The sequence below is a fragment of the Sorex fumeus genome, unplaced genomic scaffold (assembly GCF_029834395.1).
Source record: "Sorex fumeus unplaced genomic scaffold, SorFum_2.1 ptg000098l, whole genome shotgun sequence".
Lineage (NCBI taxonomy): Eukaryota > Metazoa > Chordata > Mammalia > Eulipotyphla > Soricidae > Sorex > Sorex fumeus.
The window spans coordinates 76,601,189-76,623,377 of record NW_026606155.1 but is presented as its reverse complement, the minus strand read 5'-3'; the positions used below and the strand labels follow the sequence as shown (position 1 = coordinate 76,623,377).

The 22,189-nt window shown below is 38.5% G+C and overlaps 1 protein-coding gene across 1 annotated transcript in view; it reads right to left on the bottom strand.

The window, feature by feature from the left end:
* Positions 1 to 6,004: 6,004 nt before the first annotated feature.
* Positions 6,005 to 22,189, bottom strand: part of KATNBL1 (katanin regulatory subunit B1 like 1) — a 62,956-nt gene continuing 46,771 nt past the window's right edge. The window contains exons 4-10 of the mRNA XM_056133889.1: positions 21,605 to 21,884; positions 16,444 to 16,562; positions 15,324 to 15,374; positions 15,149 to 15,238; positions 14,367 to 14,456; positions 11,811 to 11,904; positions 6,005 to 6,966 (exon numbers count right to left, since the gene is read on the bottom strand). Coding sequence (XP_055989864.1) covers positions 6,934 to 6,966; positions 11,811 to 11,904; positions 14,367 to 14,456; positions 15,149 to 15,238; positions 15,324 to 15,374; positions 16,444 to 16,562; positions 21,605 to 21,884 — 757 coding nt within the window. The 3' untranslated portion in view covers positions 6,005 to 6,933. The remainder of the gene's footprint in view (positions 6,967 to 11,810; positions 11,905 to 14,366; positions 14,457 to 15,148; positions 15,239 to 15,323; positions 15,375 to 16,443; positions 16,563 to 21,604; positions 21,885 to 22,189) is intronic.

The following is a 22,189-nucleotide window of genomic DNA, read 5'->3' as shown; positions in this document are numbered from 1 at the left end:
GGCAGTGCTAGGAATCAAACTCAAGGTTTCCCATGTGCCAGTTAAGTGCTTTACCACTAACCCATATACCTGGCCCCTACTTCAAGGATATTATACAGAAAACCCACTATATCCCACATGACTTTTCAATCACCTTAAGACAAACGCAAGAGCAACACAAAGTCATCAATGGGATACCCTCAACTCCCAGAAAATGTATGCATTTTACACATTACAAGAAAAAGTCTTGAATTTGTACTTTATAGATGCATGAAATCATTGAACGTAGGGGCCATGTAATGGAAAAGCAAATGTAACAATTTTAGATAAGGTTTTGCTTTGTTTGAACATGAATATAAGGCAACTTCCTAAAACAAAAGAGAGAAGAAATGGATATTTTTATTCATTTTAGAAAGACTCATGTTAAGCAGCTTTGCTATCACAAATGGCTTTAAATTTACTAAGTCCCTGTCTTATACAGTATATAAATCATACATATCCATGCGGGATTTGTTCCAAGGCCTCCAGTGGGTGCCTAAACCTGTGGCTACTGAGACCCATATACATACTATGTTTTCCCCATATATGCATATTTTAATTAAGATTAACATTAACAATTATTTATAAACTCAACTTAATATGAACTCAGTTATAATATAAATAATTATAAATATTAGTATAATAAACTAATAAAAATGATGTGTGGTTCAAGTGGCACTGACTTACACTGTAAGATCTTGTTTTCAGTATTTGCTACCACATGGCACCCCAGCAGTGTGGGCATGTGGCCCTTGTGCTTGAGGGCCTAATGGTCCAACAACAGCAACAAAAAATGTAAAAGTATATAAGTGGCTCCGTGGGAAAGGGCCTACCTTGCAGGCTTGAGGCCTAGACTTTGCTCCCCTGCTGGGCTCCACATGCAGAGTGTGAGCCCAGCAACACTGTGACCACGGAGAGAACCACAACAAGCACACAAGCACTGCAGCCAAGTGTCATCACAATCCTAGGTTATTGTACAAAAAAGGGGAAGTTCACCATTAAACAGAGTTATTTTATTAAATATAAAGTTATTTGCACCTGGTATTCTTAAGTCTGGATTGACTGGGCATAACCATGGAGAGTGAAACAGAAGACTGGGAATGGAAGGGAGAAGGTAATGCTATTGCATACCCAAAGATGCCACACTGTTGGTACCTATTCATTAGTATTAAATGTCCCCTTGCTAGGCTTTGTGCCAGGTATGGGGGATATGGCATTGTGTAGCTATCAGTCTAGCCTAGAAGACAGATAATAAGTAATTACAGAACACTGATAAGCAATGTTAAGAACAAGTTTGAGAGTAAAGTATGTGGCAGGGACCTGGAGGCTTCAGAGACTTCCCAAAGGAACTGTTTGAGCTGTGACTTGAAGTCTAAGAAATCAATGGGTGAGCATGGAAGGTGGGGTGTGAATGACTACAGACTATGAGAAAGTGTAATGTTCTTCAGGAAGTGAGACAAATTTCATTCTGCCTGGATGACTGACAGGGGACAGTAGGAGCTCTGTTGACAGTGTAAAACACACTGTTCGGACCACTTCAAAGGGGACCTCTGGGACTGTGACACAGTAAGATTTATACTGTACAAGTTAGCTGAGAACTGCAGATGCAGAGCAGAGGTTGTTGTGAGGCAGAGATCAGTCAGGGGGCTGCTGGAATAAAGTAGAAGAAGGTAATGACAGGAAGACCTGAAGGGAGGCAGAAAGATAAGAATCTTCAGAGGTTGCATCAGCAGGATTTGATGAGTGACTTGGACATGATTCATAAGTCTGTGGTTTGTAACTTTTTAGGGTAGGGTTTTCAACGAGCATTGAAACCTAGAATTTAGTCAGAGCAGACTTCATCCAAGTGTGTGTGTGTTTGTGGGGGGAGGGGTACGGGGTATGGTGGAAGCTGAAGAGGATGGCACAAGGTTGGTAGGAAGGTGAGGAAGGAGAAAATGAGGTTGGGTCGATTCTGGGTACACTAAATCAGAATGTCTATAGATCCCCCAATGGATGATTCTAGAAAGCAACTGGATACATAATTTATCAACAAAGAATCAGGGCTAAGGCTAGATATATGTGTAAGAATGATGAATATACAGTTCAATATATTCTCAAACAAAAAAAAATCCACCTTCATTTGATCAACCATAAAAATGATATCTAATTCACTCTCAAAACCAGAACAATTCAAGGAATGGTAAAGGTGGCAATGGGAATAAATAAAATTTTTTCAAGGAAAAGTACATAAAGAAACCTTAAAAATCTTAAAGACCACCAATTTCTATGGAACAGAGGAAACTTGAACATAAGAGATTGAAAAGTTGGTTTCTTCCGTGGTTTTGTTTTGGGACCACCCCCACTTGTGGTCTCTTCAAATGGTGCTCAGGAGACCATAAGGTACCAGGGATAGAACTTGTGACTCCTGCTTACAAAGCATGTACCTTGAGCACATGAAGCTATCTTAATGCAGTCCACTCAATTGATTTTTAAAATAATCTAAGGTGGGGTCAGAGCTATTGTACAATGAGTAGGAAATTTGCCTTGCATGCGAAAGACCCAGGTTCAATCCATGCATCTGTAGGTCCCTTGAGCACTGCCAGGAGTAATTCCTGACTTCAGAGCCAGGAATAATTCCTGAGCATTGCTAGGTGTGGCCCCAAAACAAAACAAAACAAAACAAAACCTAAGGTAAAAAGAATTTAAACAACCAAGGAGGAAAGATAAGCCTCTTCTGAACCTTCTGGAAACTTTAAAACCTAAAAGGAGAGTCTTTATTTCTTTTGCCATTATTGAGATTAAGCTGCACTTGTACAGACCGGAAGTGGCAGGTAAACTGTGAGGCAAGTGAGAGACAGGTAGGCCCTCATTCACCTAATCAACTAATTTCATACAGAGACTGCGAAGTTTTCTTTTTTTCTTAAAAAAGGGTACGGGGTGGGCAGCTAAACTACCACAAATTGCTAAAATCTTAATGAAATTAAATCTTAATGCCCCTAAAAATAGTACATACTATGTACTATTTTTCAAAGGCTAGATGCTAATTGCACTCCTGCCCTGGAAGGTCCTATGCTAATCCAAGCTCCATGTGCAGGTATGGCTGATAAATGAAACAGAACTAATTCCAGGAGTAAGGAATTCTGGCAATCCAGTGCTATTTCATGACTCCTGTGACAATTCTCTTACCCTAGAAAATATTTTGGATTGACTCTTCTTAGCTTTGGTATAAACCCATAAGGTCCAAATGGGCTTGGCCAGGTTCAGAATGGCCAAGAAAAACAACGCCCGAGTTTAATCTGACTGACAATTCAGAATACCATAAGGCATAAAAATTAACACTAGTTCAAGTATATTAGGGAGTTGAGTCCTTGACTCCATACATATCCCTTGTGAAAACAAACATACTCAATATTCTGTATACTGATATGCACTATTTTCATTTTTAAACTTGGTGCTATTACTAAATTAATCAAACTTTATTGCAAATTAAAAGCACATAGGGGTTGGTGCTTTGGGTCAGTAGTAGAGAGATATCTTACAAGTGGTAGGTTTGATACTTAGCACCACAAGGTTAAAACTAAAATACCTATCAACAAATACTCAGTAATCCTCTTCCATCTAAGAGTCAATCAAAAAATAAATCACCATCCAGTGAATCACTGCAGTTAAGTCAGAATGGTGTGATTCTACTTCTGAGGGTTCCCAAGTGGTGCTGGGTGGCTACTCTCAGTGGTGCTTGGAAAACCATTAAAGATTGGGAATTAAACCCACAGCACAGAGCATGCCATGTATAAGCTATCTTCCAGGCATATTTTTTTCCCTTTAAATCCATAAAGGCATCAGACGTTACCATTTTGTCAAAATTTAATAATTATTACTCAAATTTCCACTAATGTTAATTATAACAATTTGCCAAAAGTAGATATGTTCCAAGTTAGATTTTAAAAGGCTAGGAATATAATTCTGAAACCCATATGCTATTTTTAAGATTAGGACATGGTATGTACTATTTTTAGGGGCATTAAGATTTAATTTTCCAGTAGTTCTTACAGTTCAGTGGTGATAATAATTCCTAAAGTAGATAAAGATATTTATGTCCAAATTATCATCTCTCGGGTTTCACGGAAACAATTTGTGCCAATTACCTTTGAAATTACTGTCAAAAGGTAGTATTAAAAACATACTGATAATACTTGCTTCCTAACTTGTAACTATTATTATGATCATAATCACTCACCACAAAAATCCATTCCTTCTATCTCTAATAGAAGGTTCAGCTCAATGAACAACCTGTTTCTAGATTTTGAAAGCTACCATAGTCAAGTATAGAAAACCTAAAAGATAAAAAGGAAGAGGTAAAGGAGAAGAGACCCTGGGCGGTCCCTCAGTTCTGCGTGCTGCTTAGCAGCACATCAACAAATAAACAACAATGGACAGCAATTATCTGAACCTAGGTAAATATAACAGCCCAAATTCTTTGTAAACACTGTCTTAGATTCTGTCTGGAAATCAACACTGTTCTAATTAACAGTATGAGAAGAGCCTAATAGCAATAAATCTGTTTAACAGTATTTACTTAGCCAATATATTTTTTCAAGAATCTTAAAATCACCTAGCATTAATCATAATTCAGTAATTGAGAGGTAGGTATTAAGGTAAACTGTGAAGACCAACAACAGAAATTATGAGTAGGTGCTACTGAATAATTCTTGATGGCTCTAAGCCTGCTGATATACATAGCTCTGAGCATATGAAAAGGAATGTTACATACCCTTCTCCCACAAACATAAATGTGTACATAAGAACTCAAGTTTAAGAGGTTAGTATTTTTCTTACTACATTTATTTTTTTACTTTATATCATTTTTATTTTTACTTTACACGTTATATTTCTTATTTATATTTTTAGTTTTTATTGATTTGCTTTATTAAAGTTTGATTTTTAAAAGAAACTGTTTATTAATGATCTGACTAAGGAATTTATAATGACAGTATTTTAGGTATCATATATACCAATTTTAGTATCATATATACCAATTATTTGAGTCAGTTTTTCATCTGTGATAAACAAAGAATTTATGCTGTTACGTACCTATCTTCCCTATGACTAAGAGCTGAATTTGTAAAGATGGGTACCTCAGAAAAAAGTCCAACCTGTAGTCATGAGTATTTTTGAGTATTTATATCAAGTTAAAGACTCTAGAATAGTATTGAACTCCTGTTCTTAGCTTCATTAGCACCATCCTCCACATGAGTTAACCTTGTTCAAACTGTTGGATAGGACAATGGTAACTAAAGCAACAGAAACCAAAAAAGGCTATATTCCATCGTCCTAATAGTTCACAGACATGTATGTAAATAACGGTTTAAATTCCACCTCCTAAAAACTTCTTAAATAACTCAACTTTCAACAACAAAAGTGCAATTACCTAAAAATATTCCCATCAAAAGACTTAAGGAAATAATGACTGTAATTGATGTTCACTGTGTAGAATAACACAAAATAGAACTCAGTGAAAGATGACATTTTTAAAGCAGGAGAGATGGTTGCTTGGGATTCACATCAGTAGCTGCTAATTGAGTAAATACTGAAGATTTACATTCAAGAGAATGGAGGATCGCTACAGAGAAATTTGATTACTAAAAATCCTTGCTCATAGGCTTCTCATACACATTAAAAAGCAAATGTACAAACCATTAAAGTATTATTTAAACCCAAATTACTTTCAAGACAAGTCAGATATACAACTTCTTAGACATTCTAAAAGAAAGTTCACTAATATTAAATATGTATTAAGAGAAATTAAAAAAAAAACACCAAACCTCATAGAGTCAACTGGTATTTCATACCAACCAGTGGAAGAGGTAGTAAAGTGGTAGAAGTTAAAATAGAAGGTCAGTACTAACTGTAAACATTTCTAAAGCACAATATAGAATTCTTTTAAAAATATATTTAGTGAAAAAGAATTAGAATGCATATAAAATCAGAATAAAAACAAAAAATTATAGAAATATTTAGTGAATTTACTCAAATGAAAGAAAAACAATACAGAACTGAAAATATAAGAAATACATATACAATAAACAGTAACATAAATTAGCCAACTCTGCAGATATTTCCAGTTAAACATTCATACAAATACATATCACCATTTTCTTTAATAAAGGAGTAGCACATACATACATGACATGATGATTCTGGCAAAAAAAAAAATCAGAGATACTAAAAATATTCTCAAGTTTTAAAATGGCGTGTAATAGTTTTAACAACATTCTCCATGAATGGAAACCCCTGACTTAATTCCATGATTTTATCATGCCAGAAGCACAGCTGGTTTTCTTTTCTTTTTTGAAACAAATATTGGTATCATACGCATTGGCTTACTAATAATTAAGGCATTTTGTATACACAGTTTTTCAGTTTGAACAAAAGTTTTAGTATTATTTGTTACGATGTTTTAAACTCTCAAAGTCTTTTCAACATCAGAAAATAGCTGCATATGTTTAAGTGTTTTTTTTTTTAATTATTAAACACATTCTTGAAAAGATGATTGGTCTTGTGGTTCCTAGTAGCAAGCCCTGTCTTATTTTTTTCACATAGTATAAATTATACTCGTAAGTAGGATTGCATTAAGACCCAGTAGTTCTTAAACAGGTAACCAAATAAACATACAAATCCCAAATGCAGCAAGGTGAACAATCTTCATAGTGCACTTTCACCTCACAGAAACTTTAGCTGCTCCTTTCTGATACTTTTCCACTTCAATGTGAAGTAGATTGTTAGGGTTTTGTTAGTGGTTTCATTATGTAGCTTCTTAAAGAAAAGAATCATTTTATTTCTTCAACAGTTCACAGTTCTCAAATGAGACTCTTTTTGAAAATCATGCGGTCCAGGGACGTTCTGAGTAAGGAAATGCTCTTTAGCAGAAGTCTATCAATGCAATTGTAATAAATATGCATCTACATCCTTGGAGAATAAAACAAAAACAACTCATTAGGCATTACAGTAAACACACATATACAACCTATTTTCTTCTATGTCACTTGATTTGCCTTTGTTTTTCTCTGCAACTTTCTGATGGTAAAAGGCATGTCTTAATTCAATTTTTTTTAATCAGCATTGGTTTAGCACAGGGTGTGGATGTAGCAAATATTCAATAAATTTCTGTAAATGACGAGTTAACTTTTTGGCACTTGTGGTAAAAATAACTACTTTTATAGGAAAGCAGGATCATTAAACCATTCAGAGCAATTCCCTCAGTGCTGTATAAATTTTAGGCCAACTTAATCAAAATCTCTCTGATGTCTAGTCTCAAATTAAAATCGATGGCTTAATATTATAAAAAGAGGTTTCACCACAGCTTGATAAATTTCTTAGAACTTCTAACCACTTAATTTGGTCTTCAATATTAAATACAGTGTCCTAAGAGTATGTTTACAATAAAGACATTTCCCTATATAAAAATTACAACCAGGTGCAGAAGAGAGGATAGAGTTATGTAAGGCACATGCCTTACATGCACCCAATCCTGATTAGCTCTCAATAGCAAGTGTAACTCTGGAAGTTCCTGAGCACTGCTGTGGTGACCAGGGTAATCTCCAGCACCGAAGGGTCTTCTCATTGAGCCACCAGCTGGTTTGCTGAAAACTGCCTCAAGAGGCACCCGAGCAACACCCAACTGCACAGCAGGGAATTGAATCTGGGTCAGCCGCATGCAAGGCAAAAGCCCTACCTGCCGAACTATTGCTCCAGCCCCAAGCAAATAATTATTTGGGAAATCATTCATATTATAAATGAGAGCCCATTCAATTAAATTAAAAGCAAAATGTCGGGGTCAGAACAATAGTACAGCGGGTAGGGCATTTGCCTTGCACATGGTTACCTGAATTCGATCCCTGGCCTCCCATATAGTATCCCAAGCACTGCCAGAAGTGTTTCCTGAGTGCAGAATCAGGAGTAACTCCTGAGCAACGCTGGGTGTGGCCAAAAGAAAAAAAGTGAATAACTATTTGGGTCATAACCAACAGTGCTCAGGGGCTACTTCTGGCTCAGTACTTGGTACTTGAGAAACCATGCAGTGCTGGGGCATGGAACCTGAGCCTCATGCATGCAAAGCATGTGTTTCAGCTCTCTAAGCTATCTTTCCAGCCCTAAAAATAAAAATCTCTATGCTAAGAATAATTCCTCAGTAACACTACCAAGAATGTCAGGCCTTTCCAGAGCAAGAGGACTTTTTATTTTATTTTATTTTTAATTTTTATTAGTGAAACACCATGAGGGACAGCTGTAGACTTACAAATTTATGTGCCTGGGTTTTGATTATACAATGATCAAGTACCCATCCCTCCACCAGTGCCCATTTTCCACCACCACTGATCCCAGTATCCCTCCCACTCCCCAAACCCCATTCCACCCTGCCTCTGTAGCAGGGCATTCTCTGTTCTCTCTCTCCTTTTGGGTGCTGTAGTTTACATTGAGTGGCAATCATGTTCGGTCTATAGTTCACTTTCAGCATGCATCTCCTAAGACGACTTTTAATTATAAAACTTACATCAAGAATGCTACAGAAGGGAATGGAAAGATAGTACAGCAAGGTAGGGAGCTTGCCTTGGATGCAGCCAACACAGGTTTGATCCCTGGCTCTGCCAGGAGTGATTCCTGACTGCAGAGCCAGAAGTAACCCCTGAACACTCCAGTTGTGGCCCAAACACTGCACTGCACTGCACTGCACTGCACTGTCCTCCCGTTGTTCATCAACTTGGTCGAGCGGGCCCAGTAACGTCTCCATTGTGAGACTTGTTGTTACTGTGTTTGGCATATCGAATACGCCATGGGGAGCTTGTCAGGCTTCGCCATGTGGGTGAGATACTCTCGGTAGCTTGCCGGGTTCTCCGAGAGAGGTGGAGGAATCGAACCTGGGCCGACCGGGTCAGCCATGTGCAAGGAAAATGCCCTACCAACTGTGCTATTGCTCCAGCCTGGCCCAAACACACTTAAAAAAAAAAAAAACCCTACAGAATAAAATTATATACAATGGTTAAGGTTAGGGTATTTCACATAACTGTAAAAAGCTGACATCTATGAAGCCAATTTTAAAATGCAGGTGAAGAGCTATCATAGAAAAATTACCTTTCTTATTTGAACTAAAGACCTAAGCTAAAGAACTTAGGAATGAAACAAAAAGTAACTTTTTAAGAAATCAACAAGCAAATTTATTTTTTTTGGCTTTTTGGGTCACACCCAGCAATGCACAGGGGTTACTCCTGGCTCATGTACTCATGAATTATTCCTGGTAGTGCTCTGGGGGCCGTATGGGATGCTGGGAATTGAATCTGGGTAAGCCGCATGCAAGGCAAAAGCCCTACCTGCCGAACTATTGCTCCAACCCCAAGCAAATAATTATTTGGGAAATCATTCATATTATAAATGAGAACTGATAACAGACTTTCAACTGGAGGACAGGATCAGTTTCCTTTCATCTTTTCTGGAGCACTATCCTCCCGTTGTTCATCGATTTGCTTGAGCGGGCCCAGTAACGTCTCCATCGTTGTGAGACTTGTTGTTACTGTATTTGGCATATCGAATACATCACAGGTAGCTTGCCGGCTCTGCTGTGAGAGCGAGATAGTCTCGGTAGCTTGCCAGGCTCTCCGAGAGGGGTGGAGAAATCGAACTTGGGCCAGTCTGGCCAGCCGTGTGCAAGGCAAACGCCCTACCACTGTGCTATCACCAACTACGTATAGCCCAGAATTGTTTAAGGCTGTTTGCTAATCATGTTAAATAATTGTTCAACTTTACTGTAATCACTAACCTCCTCATCTTTTAATTCCATAAAATCCCCAGTCATACTCTTTGGAACAAGTTTTAGGTTTTCTACTTGAATCTACATATCCCAAATTGGAATTGTTTGATCCTAAATAAATACATTTTTACCTTAAGTCTCCTAAGTTAAAACATAATTGTTTCGCCCCTGCCGAGACCATGAGTTTCCCCACAAACAGGTCTCTGGTACGGCCATGGCCCCAGAGGCACACGGACCTAATTCGGAACCTAGCAGCTTCTGGCAGAAATGTGAATGGACTATACATTAAGCTATGGCACCATGCCACCCCTGGGAGGGAAAAGGTGTCTCTGTCTCTTCTGCCATTTTTGCCCCCGGCGGCATGGTGGTCGCTGCCTCAGAGCTTATTGGACAGCCAGGTATGAGCCGGCGGTGATGGGGGAACTACAAGCTCATGGGATGGGGGGGTGGAACCGGCATGTCCTTTTTGCCCTGCTGAGACCACGAGTTGCCCCCCCACCATGAGTGGCTCTCTGGCACGGCCATGGACCCAGAGGCACACAAACCAATCTCGGACTATTCAGCTTTTGGCAGAAATCCCTCCAGACTTAATTAGTAAAATATCAGAAATCCAAAGTCATATGGCCTTCATGACCAGCAATAGAAAACAAATTATTTCACGATGCCTTTTCAGCAGGTTTGTTTGTGGGGGGAAAATTCCAAATAATAGTGGTGCATCTTTTGTCTAAATAATGAATGCAATCAAAGAAGAGAGAGAGTTAAGTGGAAATCATCTGCCTCACAGGCACAGGGAGCAGTGGAATGGGAGGTATATTGGGGTTCTTGGTGGTGGAAAATATGCACTGGTGAAGGGATGGGTGTTTGATCATTGTTTGACCGAGACTTAAACCTGAAAGCTTTGTAACTGTTTTCACGGTGATTCAATAAATAAATTTTTAAAAAAACCTGTTTATTTGAAAGTATCCAGGAAGAATTTTATAAGTATATTACACAATTTTAATTAATTTAAAAATAAAAACATTATTAGAAGAGAGTGCAGGGCTTTAGGGCATGTGACTTACACATGACTGACTTGAAATTAAACCCCTAGCACCGCATGTGCCCCCCTGAGAATCACCAAGAGTGATCCCTGAGCAGAGTCAGGTGTGGCCCAAATCTCTTCATAAATACAATTATTTAATTTTTTTCATATTTATAGCTGATGTCTATTTATGATAGCCATATGATCAGTGAAAGGGTAATTTAATTCTTATGCGATTATATATATTTTAACCAATAGTATTTTCTAGACTTTATTAAAATCTAAACTAGTAAAGATCCTCTTCCTTTAAAAGTGAAAAGCAAATAAATATATCAATAAAGATAAATCAAATTCACACTATGATTTGAACAATTTATTTTCCCCAAAATCAAGACATCAGCAAAAGCCTGGTAAAAATTTATACCCTCATACCATTCATACCATTTGTGTTTTGAGTATCTGTCTTTTCAGACACTCTGACAGAGTGTCACTGTCTCTAGATGCCTTCTTTACCTGAATTCTTTTTTTCAAATATATTTTTTTAATTTGAACTAAATCACTAGCCTCTAGCACATTATTTCTTTTGCTGTATTTGGAAGACATATGGTGGCTAATTCTGTGTCATATCCACTGGACAATAAACATTTTAAAATATGGAATCAATGTTTTTTTTACACCAAATTACAATACTGATGAACTCCTTTTTCTACAGATTACAATGAGCTCCTTTGTAATAAAATCTTTCTAATTAATTGCGTTGGGGGTTTGGGCCACATTGCCAGTGTCAGGGAACTATCTTAGTGCACAGGAGACTGAATCAGGTCCAGCAGCATGCAAAGGGAAATGCCTTACTATCTCCCTGTATTCTTTCTTCATTCTTAAATTATTTCTATTTATTAATTAAATTTAAGTATAAATTTTTCCTACATACCAGTCTTAAAATAATTCATTTATAAACTCAACTTTTGAAGTTTAAATACAGATTACCTTAGCTATATTACCAGTATATCCTGGAACCAAAGTGAGATGGTTCTCCTGTTCCCACAATCCACTTAATTGTTGTTTTAAAATCTGAATATTACTAGGAGAGAAAAACAGGAAAAATAAAAATGTAAACATACTATGGTATGAACTTTAGAAGTAAATATTAAAACAGCTTAAGATTTTTCAAGTTTTTTATGAAGAGAAAATTATACTACTTATAAGCAAAGCTCTAAAAACATACATATGTCAATCACAAAAAATTAAGTTACTTATTAAAGCAGTTAAAATCCAAACCAAACCAAACCAAACCAGCTAGGCATTAGGAGCAACTCAACAACCAGTTCTTTTCTTTTTCTTTTCTTTTTTTTTTTTTTTTTTGCTTTTTGGGTCACATCAGCGATGCTCAGGGGTTACTCCTGGCTTTTGCACTCAGGAATCACTCCTGGTGGTGCTCAGGGAACCATATGGGATGCTGGGAATTGAACCAGGTCGGCAGCGTGCAAGGCAAATGCCCTACCCACTGTGTTATTGCTCCAGCCCTCAATAACTTGTTCTTGTATTAAGTGAGAAATGCTGACAACCTAGAAAAAAAATCTATGTGGAAACTGGTATTACAGTTTTTGTAGCTTACAGTAATCTAGTCCATTTGGCAGAAGACCTACATATTCCAAATCAAGACAATACACAAATTATGATAATTAAAATTTTGTTTTAAGAATTGTATTCATCCAGGGGCTAAAGCCCATATAGTATAGTGGGTAAGGTGTTTGCCCTGCACATGGCTGACCTGGGTTCGATTCCCATCAGCCAATGCAGCCTCCTGAGCACTGCCAGGAGTAACTCCCAAGAGCAAAGCTAGGAATAAGCCTTGACCATCACTAGGTGTGGCCCACAAACAATAGCAATAAAAAAGAATTGTATTTATCCACAATAAACTCTCAAGTTAATGTCTAAGTAGCCAAGAACCCTGCAGAATATATTCATTCTTGGGTCCCAAAATTAATTTCACTTGGGGCTGGAGTGATAGCACAGCGGGCAGTGCGTTTGCCTAGCTTGCGGCTGACCCGGGTTTGACTCCCAGCATCCCATTTGGTCCCCTGAGCACCGCCAGGAGTAATTTCTGAGTGCAGAGCCAGGAGGAATCCCTGTGCATCACCGGGTGTGACCCAAAAAGAAAAAAAAATTTTTTTCACTTAAGATCATCTCTTTTTCTTTCTCTTACTCATTATAATGAAACTGAAAGTTAAATCACAGCTATGTTTTTTTTTTCTTTCAAAATAAAGGATAATGGGGATACCACAACAGAAATCAATGGAATTCAAAGGTTCATCAGAGACTACTTTGAAAGTCTGTATGCCACGAAACAAGAGAACCTAGAAGAAATGGATAAATTCCTGAATTCCTATAATCTCCTAAACTGAATCAAGAAGACATAGAGTACCTGAATAGACCTATCAACATCAAGGAAATTGAAACTGTAATCAACTCTTCCCAAAAACAAAAGCCCAGGTCCAGATGGGTTCACTAGCAAATTTTTCCAAACATTTAAAGAGGACCTATTGCCAGTTCTTCTCAAACTTTTCCAGGAAATTAAAAAAACAGAAACTCTCCCAAACAGTTTCTATGAAACCCCTATCTCCCTAATATCAAAAAGAAACAAAGATACCACAAAAAAAAGAAAACTACAGGCCGATATCCCTGATGAACATGGATGCGAAGATTCCAAAACAAAGGATAAAAGTTCTAGTAGAAGGCCAAGACTCAGAGACTATAAAATCCAGATCCCGGACGAGAACAGTGCAGTCTCTGCCCCCGCGCCTGGGTGTTCCTTCCCGGAGTCCCTTGGAGGGGAGCGGGTTGAGCTTTCCTCCCCGCCCCGACCAGGGCTACGGCAGCCGAAGACCTCCAGGACCAGCCACCACCATGCTGAGACCACTCTCCGCACACATGAAGGTACTGGCAGAGGGACAAAGCCACGCGGGTTCCGGGGCCGAGACCTCCAAGCCTACTCGAATTGGAGTCGAGCATCTTCCACCCAGATCCTCCAAATTCCAGTAGGCGGGGGTCACACCCACCACCTGGCCCCCTGGCGCCGTGTAATCCCATCAGCGGCCAAGACTCAGAGACTATAAAATCCAGATTCCGGAACCGCGCGGCCGCGAATTATTATCTCATTCCTACTTTGGACAAACTTGCAGGCTATCGAATGTAGCCTGCCCACAGGGCAGAGTCTGGCAAACTCCCCGTGGCCTACCAAATATGCCAAATACCAGTAACAATGATGGGTCTCATTCTCCTAAAGAGCCGTGAATATAATCTCAGGGCTAGGATGAAAGAGACGTTACTGGGGCCTGCTCGAGGCAATCGACGACTAACAGTATGATGAAATGAAATGAAAATGAAATGAATAGTATCCCACTAATCATTAATATTTTTTCTGCAAATAAAGAACAATTATTACATGCAAACAATGAGATAAAATTATCTCCTAGGTTAATCAAGCTGCTTTATTTTCTGATAAAAATTAGCAATAATCGTTTATCTTTAAGGTGTACTTACCCATCATTTATAATTTCTGTTTTTGATGATAATTCTGACCACCATCTTTTTATGACTGCCTGAAGCCAGTTCAAACCAACTATTATATATCTGAAATGACATTTTATTACAAAATTCAAATGTTTTCATACAAGAAAGCTTTACAAAAGATGGTATTTTCTCTCCTCAAAAACCACATCTCAGGAATTTTGCTCCATGACTCAGAGGCCAGCCACACATGCTAGGGGAAAAGGAAGCTCAGATAGAGAAGGGAGAACCAAATAAAGGGTGTTGGGAGGATCCTCCCAGGATGGGAGAAGCATGCTGAAAGTAGACTATAGACCAAACATGATTACCACTCAATGCCTCTCCTGCAAACCACAGGATCCAAAAGGAGAGAGAGAGAACAAAAGGGAATGCCCTGCCACAGAAGCAGGGTGGGATGGGGGGACAGGGGGTGGGAGGGATGCTGGGACCCGCGGTGGTGGAGGATAGGTGTTGGTGGAGGGATTGTTACTTGATCACTGTACAACTGAAACCCAAGCACAAAAATTTGTAAGTCTATAACTGTACTTCATGGTGTTTCACTAATAAAAAAAAAAATCTTTTTATCCCCACCCTACTGCACCCCCCCACACTTATATAACTGTATTTTTTAATAATTATTTTTTAATAATTTTGTAGGTTTGTTTTCTAAATGGACTGTTTCATGGAGCCCAAACTACTACTGGGTACTATTTACAAGGCATAAAAACTAGGAAGGTATAAGAGAAAAATGAATTGAGCTTCAGATGAGGACTTACTCTTCAAATTTGCTTTTAAGTAGTGACTTTACTAGAGGCAACAAATCTACACAGCAGCCCAGTGAGATATATTGTTTTTCTTCCTGTAAGCTAAATAAAATGTTGCATTAAAAAATATGAAGTTATAATTTGTGCTTCTTTAGACTTATTTTATTTTGAAAAAATCCTTTTTTACCTATTGGTAAGCACAGGAAGGCAATCCACCACAACACCAAGGTCTTCTATCCTGTCAGTACAAAAAGAATAGACAGCACTGTTTAGAAAGCAAATTTCCTTACTACTTTTACACGAAGGCCATAATATTGCTTTCGAGAAAGTTACTCTTTCCACAGTCTAAAATAAGAATGGTACGAGAGCTGTGAGCAGAGACAGGGCTTGCACTGTAGTGGCAGGGATGGAGGGCAGGTAAGGTTGGGGGAAGAGAAGGCAAAGACAAGAAATAAGAAAATTAATAAAGCATATTGATGTTATTCAGAAAAAGAAAATGAGAACTTGATACTAAATGAAGAAATATGTATTTTAATGAAAGGTGGTCAAAAAAGGCATCACTATGGAAAAACTGGAGAAGAACTTATGTCTGGGAAGAGTGCTGAGTACAGGAGAAAGTCAATATTTAATATTTTCACTTAAGGAAGATTTTTAAAACTTTAAGTTTTTCTCATACTGGAAACTTTTACTTACATAGGTAAAAATCTTAGTCCAAAATGTAACAGTTTTATTTAATCTAATGCTGATGGTCTTTTGTACTCTGGTTATAATTAGACTACTGATAAAACATATTTGGGGAGGTCGTAATTTCTTTTTTGGGGGGGGAGTGGCAGGGGACAAGGGTACTCCTGGCGGTACTAAGAGCTTACTTCTGGTTTAGCACTCAGGAATCACTCCTGGGGCTCAGGGGACCACATGAATTCCAGGGATTGAACCTGGGTCAGTCATATGCAAGGCAAGTGCTCTATCTGCTGTACTATCCACCCCAGTAAGTGTTTTGTTTTGTTTTTGTTTTGGGGGCCACACCAGGTGTGTTCAGGGCTTACTTCTAGCTCTGTGTTCACGAATCACTCTTGGTGGGCTGAGGCACCATATGGGATGCCAGTAATCGAATCTGAGTGGGCTATATGCAAGGTGAGCACCCTACCCACTGTACTATTACTCCAGCTAGATAAATCTATTTTAAAACCATGTTATCTTACTGAAATTAAATAAAATTAAATTTAATTTTAGCCAGAAATAACAAAGAAACACTCTGGATCGCATGTTAGGAATTACTTTTATTGAACACTGAAGATTATTCTTACCTCACCAAATAAGCTACAAGTTCACTTATACTTCTCTTTCTCCAGAAAGTTAAAGCTACATTCAATCTCAAATTCCTGCTGAATAAAACTTGTGCCATTGTTTCATGGTCCTGAGAAACCTGAAAGGTAATAACCTAATCTGTTAAAATAACAACAACAAAAAATCATATAAAATCTTTAACTGAATTATTCTATAGACATTTCAAAATTATGCAGAAGTGACTCTTTTTAGAAGCTGACAAAAAAAATATTGCAAACAAACATAGTTAAGTAATGATAAAGACCTATTTATGATATATCAGGGGAATCACAAGAAGTTCTGTGACATGTATTTAAATTCATTTATTCATTCCTTTCCCCCCATATTACATATACTCTTGTAAAAAAAAAAGTTTAAATGCAGAATTACATAAAAAGTGATTCCTTTCAAATATCCTAAAATACATTTATTAACACCCTCCAAAATAATCAGTTAACAAACAGCTATGCATCTTTCCAAAGCATTTTCTAGAAAAAGACAAATTAGGTACATATACAATTAAAATATTATTATATATATTTTCAAAAATATTATTATATACATTTTCAAACTTTGCATTTTTACTTATGTATTCCAAATATTTCTATGTCAAAACTGGTCAACCTGACTATAAAATTACATGTATCCTTTCCTTATCATGCTTTATGTACCATGATTTTTTTTGAAATATAAAAATAATAATTTTAATGTAATTAAAAAGCCATGATTTAAAAAGTTATGAAGAGTTGAGTTTTGTTAATTATGAGATCCAGTCCTTGAGTTCTCGTATGGGGTAGAGAATATATAGTTCAAGTGATCAAACCCAGATCAGTGACATGCAAGGCAAATGCCCTACTTGCTATACTATTTTTCTAGCTTTCTTTATATTTTTATAGATCAGCAGTGGTTGAAGCGATAGCACAGTGGGTAGGGCATTTGCCTTGCACGCAGCCAACCTGGCCGACCCAGGTTCAATTCCTCTGCCCCTCTCGGAGAGCCTGGCAAGCTACCGAGAGTATCTTGCCCACACAGCAAAGCCTGGCAAGCTACCCATGATGTCTTCAATATGCCAAACACAGTAACAAGTGTCCCAATGGTGACGTTACTGGGCCCACTTGAGCAAATTGATGAATAACGGGAGGACAGTGACAGTGATACTCAGCAGTGCTACAAGCTCTGGGTCACTGCTGGTGATTCTCAGTCTAGCTATGTGGGCCTCTAAGTTCAATGCCTGGGCTGCATTCCTCTAGGGTCACCAGGGCTATACTTTGAACTACTTGATGGGGAGCAGGGGAGAATGGAACACATGTGGTGCCAGGGATGAAACTCATGCCCTCACACACGCTGGACATATGCATATTCTCTACCAAACGCAGCTTATTTCCTGACACAGTTTTTTGTTTGTTTGTTTCTTTTTGCTGTTTTTGTTTTGAGGCCACAACCAGTGGTGCTCAGGGATCACTCCTGGCAGAGCTCAAGGGAACATATGGTTACTAGGGATGGAACCCAGGTCAGTCATGTGCAAGGCAAGTGACCTATCCACTGTACTATCACTTTGGATCCACAAATAGTTCTCTTAAGGGATCTGCTCACAGAATATCTAACCCCTACATTCAACAGAAAAATAAAACTTGGTTTGGGTTACTCACAGGTTCTTTCTTCAACAAATGTAGTTTTTAAGATTATCTGATTAATGCTGGCCTCATTATTTCTATAACTATATCAAAGTGTTTGCAGTCCTTGTTTTGAGGGCCTCCCACACCCAGCAGAGTTCAGGGGACCATATGTGGTACCGGTGCACTGCAACCCAAGTGCTTACCTCCTGAACTATCTTTTGGGTTTAAGTATTTGTGGTTTTTCACTCATCAATCTACCTACTCAGAGCTAGCTAATAAATTCAGTACACAATATTATCTATTCACAAATATCTGTGAATAAACTAAAATGTCAGTGTTTCTCCTTAACATTGATTTTAATTACTATTCAGTTCTCCAAGGCCATAATTCATTGTTACATATGGGACTTTCTCTTTTCTGACATATACATCTATGTATACTTCCTGTACTTTTCCCAACTATCTTTCTCTTTTTTTAGCTAACTTTATCTTATTCTGGGTTTTTGTTTTATTTTGTTTTTTAAACAGAAAGATTTATTAGAAAGCACACAAAAAGAAAAGTAACTCCCCAGCCAGCCAAGGAGGAACTTAGTAAAAGACAATGCTGCCTAGGATCTTTTTTTTTTTTTTATTTTTTTGGGTCACACCTGGCGATGCACAGCGGTTACTCCTGGCTAAAGCACTCAGGAATTAGTCCTGGTGGTGCTCGGGGGACCATATGGGATGTTGGGAACTGAACCCGGGTCAGCAGCATGCAAGGCAAATGCCCTACTAACTGTGCTATTGCTCAAGTCTCTAGAATCTTATTTTTACAAAAACATTTTCAATAGCAAATAGAAGTTGTTTGATTTTCTTCTAATCGTTAAAGCTTAATTAGTAACACTATTTTTTACTTTTCTTTCACCTTTTCACTTGCATGTATTATCCTAAATATGATGTTCATTTTCATTTACTTATGGGATAGGGGGTTGGGGGTAGGAGGGATACTGGGACCCGTGGGGGTGGAAAATGGGCACTGGTGGAGGGATGGGTGTTTGATCATTGTACAATTGAAACGCAAGCACAAAAATCTGTAAAACTACAACTGTACCTCATGGTGTTTCACTAACAAAAATGTAAATGATGGAGAATGGGCACTGGTGGAAGGATGGGTACTGGATTGTATAACTGAAATCCAAGCACAAAAATTTGTAAGTCTACAATGTACCACCTCATGGTGTTTCACTAATAAAAATTAAAAAAATAAATGAAACTATTTTGATCTTTTTAAAAAATATTTTATATTTATTTATTTGGGGCTGGAGCGATAGCACAGCGGTAGGGCGTTTGCCCTGCACGCAGCCAACATGGCCGACCTGAGTTTGATTCCTCCGCCCCTCTCGGAGAGCCCGGAAAGCTACCGAGAGTATCTCGCCCGCACGGCAGAGCCTGGCAAGCTACCCATGATGTATTCGATATGTCAAAAACACAGTAACAACAACGTCTCCAATGGAGACGTTACTGGGCCCGCTCGAGCAAATCGATGAACAACGGGATGACAGTGACAGATTTATTTAGTTTTTTAGGTCACATCCGGCAATGCTCAGGGGTTACTCCTGGCTCTGCACTCAGGAATCACTCCTGGCAGTGCTCAGGGAACCATATGGAATATTGGGAACTGAACCCGGGTCAGCCACGTGCAAAGCAAACGCTCTACCCACTGTGCTATCACTCCAGCCCCAAAACCATTTTGATATTTAAAGGCCCTTTTTGGGGTTTTTATTGGGAGGAGCAGTGATGTCCAGGGGTTACTTCAGGCTCTGCACTCAGGAATTACTTAGTGCTTGAAGGACCATATGGGATGCTGATGATCAAACTGAAATTGGCTATGTGAAGTGCCTTAATACTAAGTCTTCTAAATGGTATTTCAAAAAATTTTCTTCTTTCTTTCTTTCTTTTTTTTTTTTTTTGCTTCTTGGGTCACACACAGCGATGTTCAGGGGTTACTCCTGGCGGTGCTTGAAGGAACATATGGGATGCCGGGAATCGAACCCAGGTCGGCCACATACAAGGCAAACACCCTACCCACTGTGCTATCGCTCCAGTCCCTGAGGTATTTTCTTATGCAATGTTACATACTGAATATAAAAACTGTGGAAGCATGTTTGAATCACAGAGGACAATATCCATCTTTTGTTAATGCAAAGGTATCAAATAATATATATATATATATATATGTATATATAGTAAGAGAAAAGTTCTATCAAAAATGTAATTTTGGTCTGGAGTGTTACTACAGCAGGATGGGTGTCTGTCTGCATGCAGTTTACCTGGGTTCAATATCCTGCACCCCATGTGGTCTCCTGGATACAGAGTCAGGAGTAAGCCCTGAGCACCGCTAAGTGTGAGCAAACAAAATTAAAAAAAAAAAAAAAACAAATGCAAACAAAAAAAAAATGTGTTTTTATTGGGGCCAGAGACATGGCTGAAATATTTAGCCTGTGTGCTCTGCATGCTGCAGCTCCAGATTTCATCCGCAGCACACATGGACTCCCAAGAGCTGAGCAGGAGCAGCTGCTAACCACAGCTGGGCATGACCCAGACACCAGGCCAAGCAAAAATAATACTTACAAATCTTGAGATTATTATTTTTTCCTTCAGGTTTGTTTTTTTCACAGAACATACCATAATGTGTAATAAGGATTATCATCATAAATGTGTAAGTATTTGTGTTTCATTTCATCAAGCTGTTCTTTCAAATAAACATTTTTATTGTTTTATTTGTTTATTCTGGAAGCAGGGTTGCAAGGCTTAGTCCATGTACTCTCTCTTCTGTCCTCAAATAAATGACTTTTCTGAAGTATGGCTGCAAACCACAAAACTCATTTCCTAAATGTATATCACCTCGCCCCCAAATTCCCTTGAGTCTGCTAAACAACTAATTTTGCCTGAGCCAGAGGAGCAGGATACCTAAGCAGGTATACATAGCAGGCTTGCCTAAACAACACTTCTAATGGACAATTCTGAAAATCCAGTAAAATCTTCCTTTGGCAGTCTACTTCACAGGCAACTTTCTTCTATTTTCCTTCCTTTAAATCTCTACTGCGCAACATGTCGTCACTGTCACTGTCCTCTCGTTGTTCATCGATTTACTCGAGCGGGCCCAGTAACGTCTCCATTTTGAGACTTGTTACTGTGTTTGGCATATTGAATAATCTCAGTAGCTTGCCGGGCTCTCCGAGAGGGGTGGAGGAATCGAACCTGGCTCAGTCGGACTGGCTGCGTGCAAGGCAAATGCCCTACCGCTGTGCTATCGCTCCAGCCCATTATGCATATTTACAGCAGCTATCAATTATGTCCTTCCAGCTCAGATAATAGACTAACACAGAAATGGAATTCTGGTTCAAATCTGGCAAGTTCAGAAAATAGTGTCAGGGATCCACAATCTTTCAAATACGCCTAAATTTGGTAGGTGGATAACAGACTGTGACAAAGGATAAAAGCAATAGTATCATAAGAATAAAATTAAGCTTATCATACAAACTTACCTCAGAAAAAAAAGTACTATATTTCGATGATGGGTTTTCTGTCTGTGAAGAACCAGAATCACTGGCACTAACCAAATATGTTCGACAATCGGGGCGTAATTTTTCAGGCAGGTGGCCTGCACAAGCCAGTTCATTTTCTTTATTTGCCATGTCACAGTCCCCACTTTTGGGGGACTGTTTTTTCCTGTCACAAGGATGTGGAAAAGGATGATGAACTTTTTTTCTGCGATAAATCACCTTAAGTAGTTTATCCGGACTTTTCACAGCTTGTCCAACTGTTCTGTAAAAATAATTTAGTACCATGTGAAAACGCTCAAAGCATAAGCACAAAGATTTAATAGGCCACATTTTATGGCCACAAGTCACTGAAATGAAAAGGGATTTTAAAAGTCTAACTTCAGGGTGGGGCAGACAGCTCAAAAAGCTGGAGCAAATGTTTTGCATGCTGGAGCCCAAGACTGCATGATCCCTAAGCACTGGCATGGAGTAATCCCAGGACATTACTGGGGAAAACACACAGAAACACGTCCAAAAAAAAACCCTTAGTTTTTAATCTAAAGAGAAAAACAAAAGGGAAACTACTGG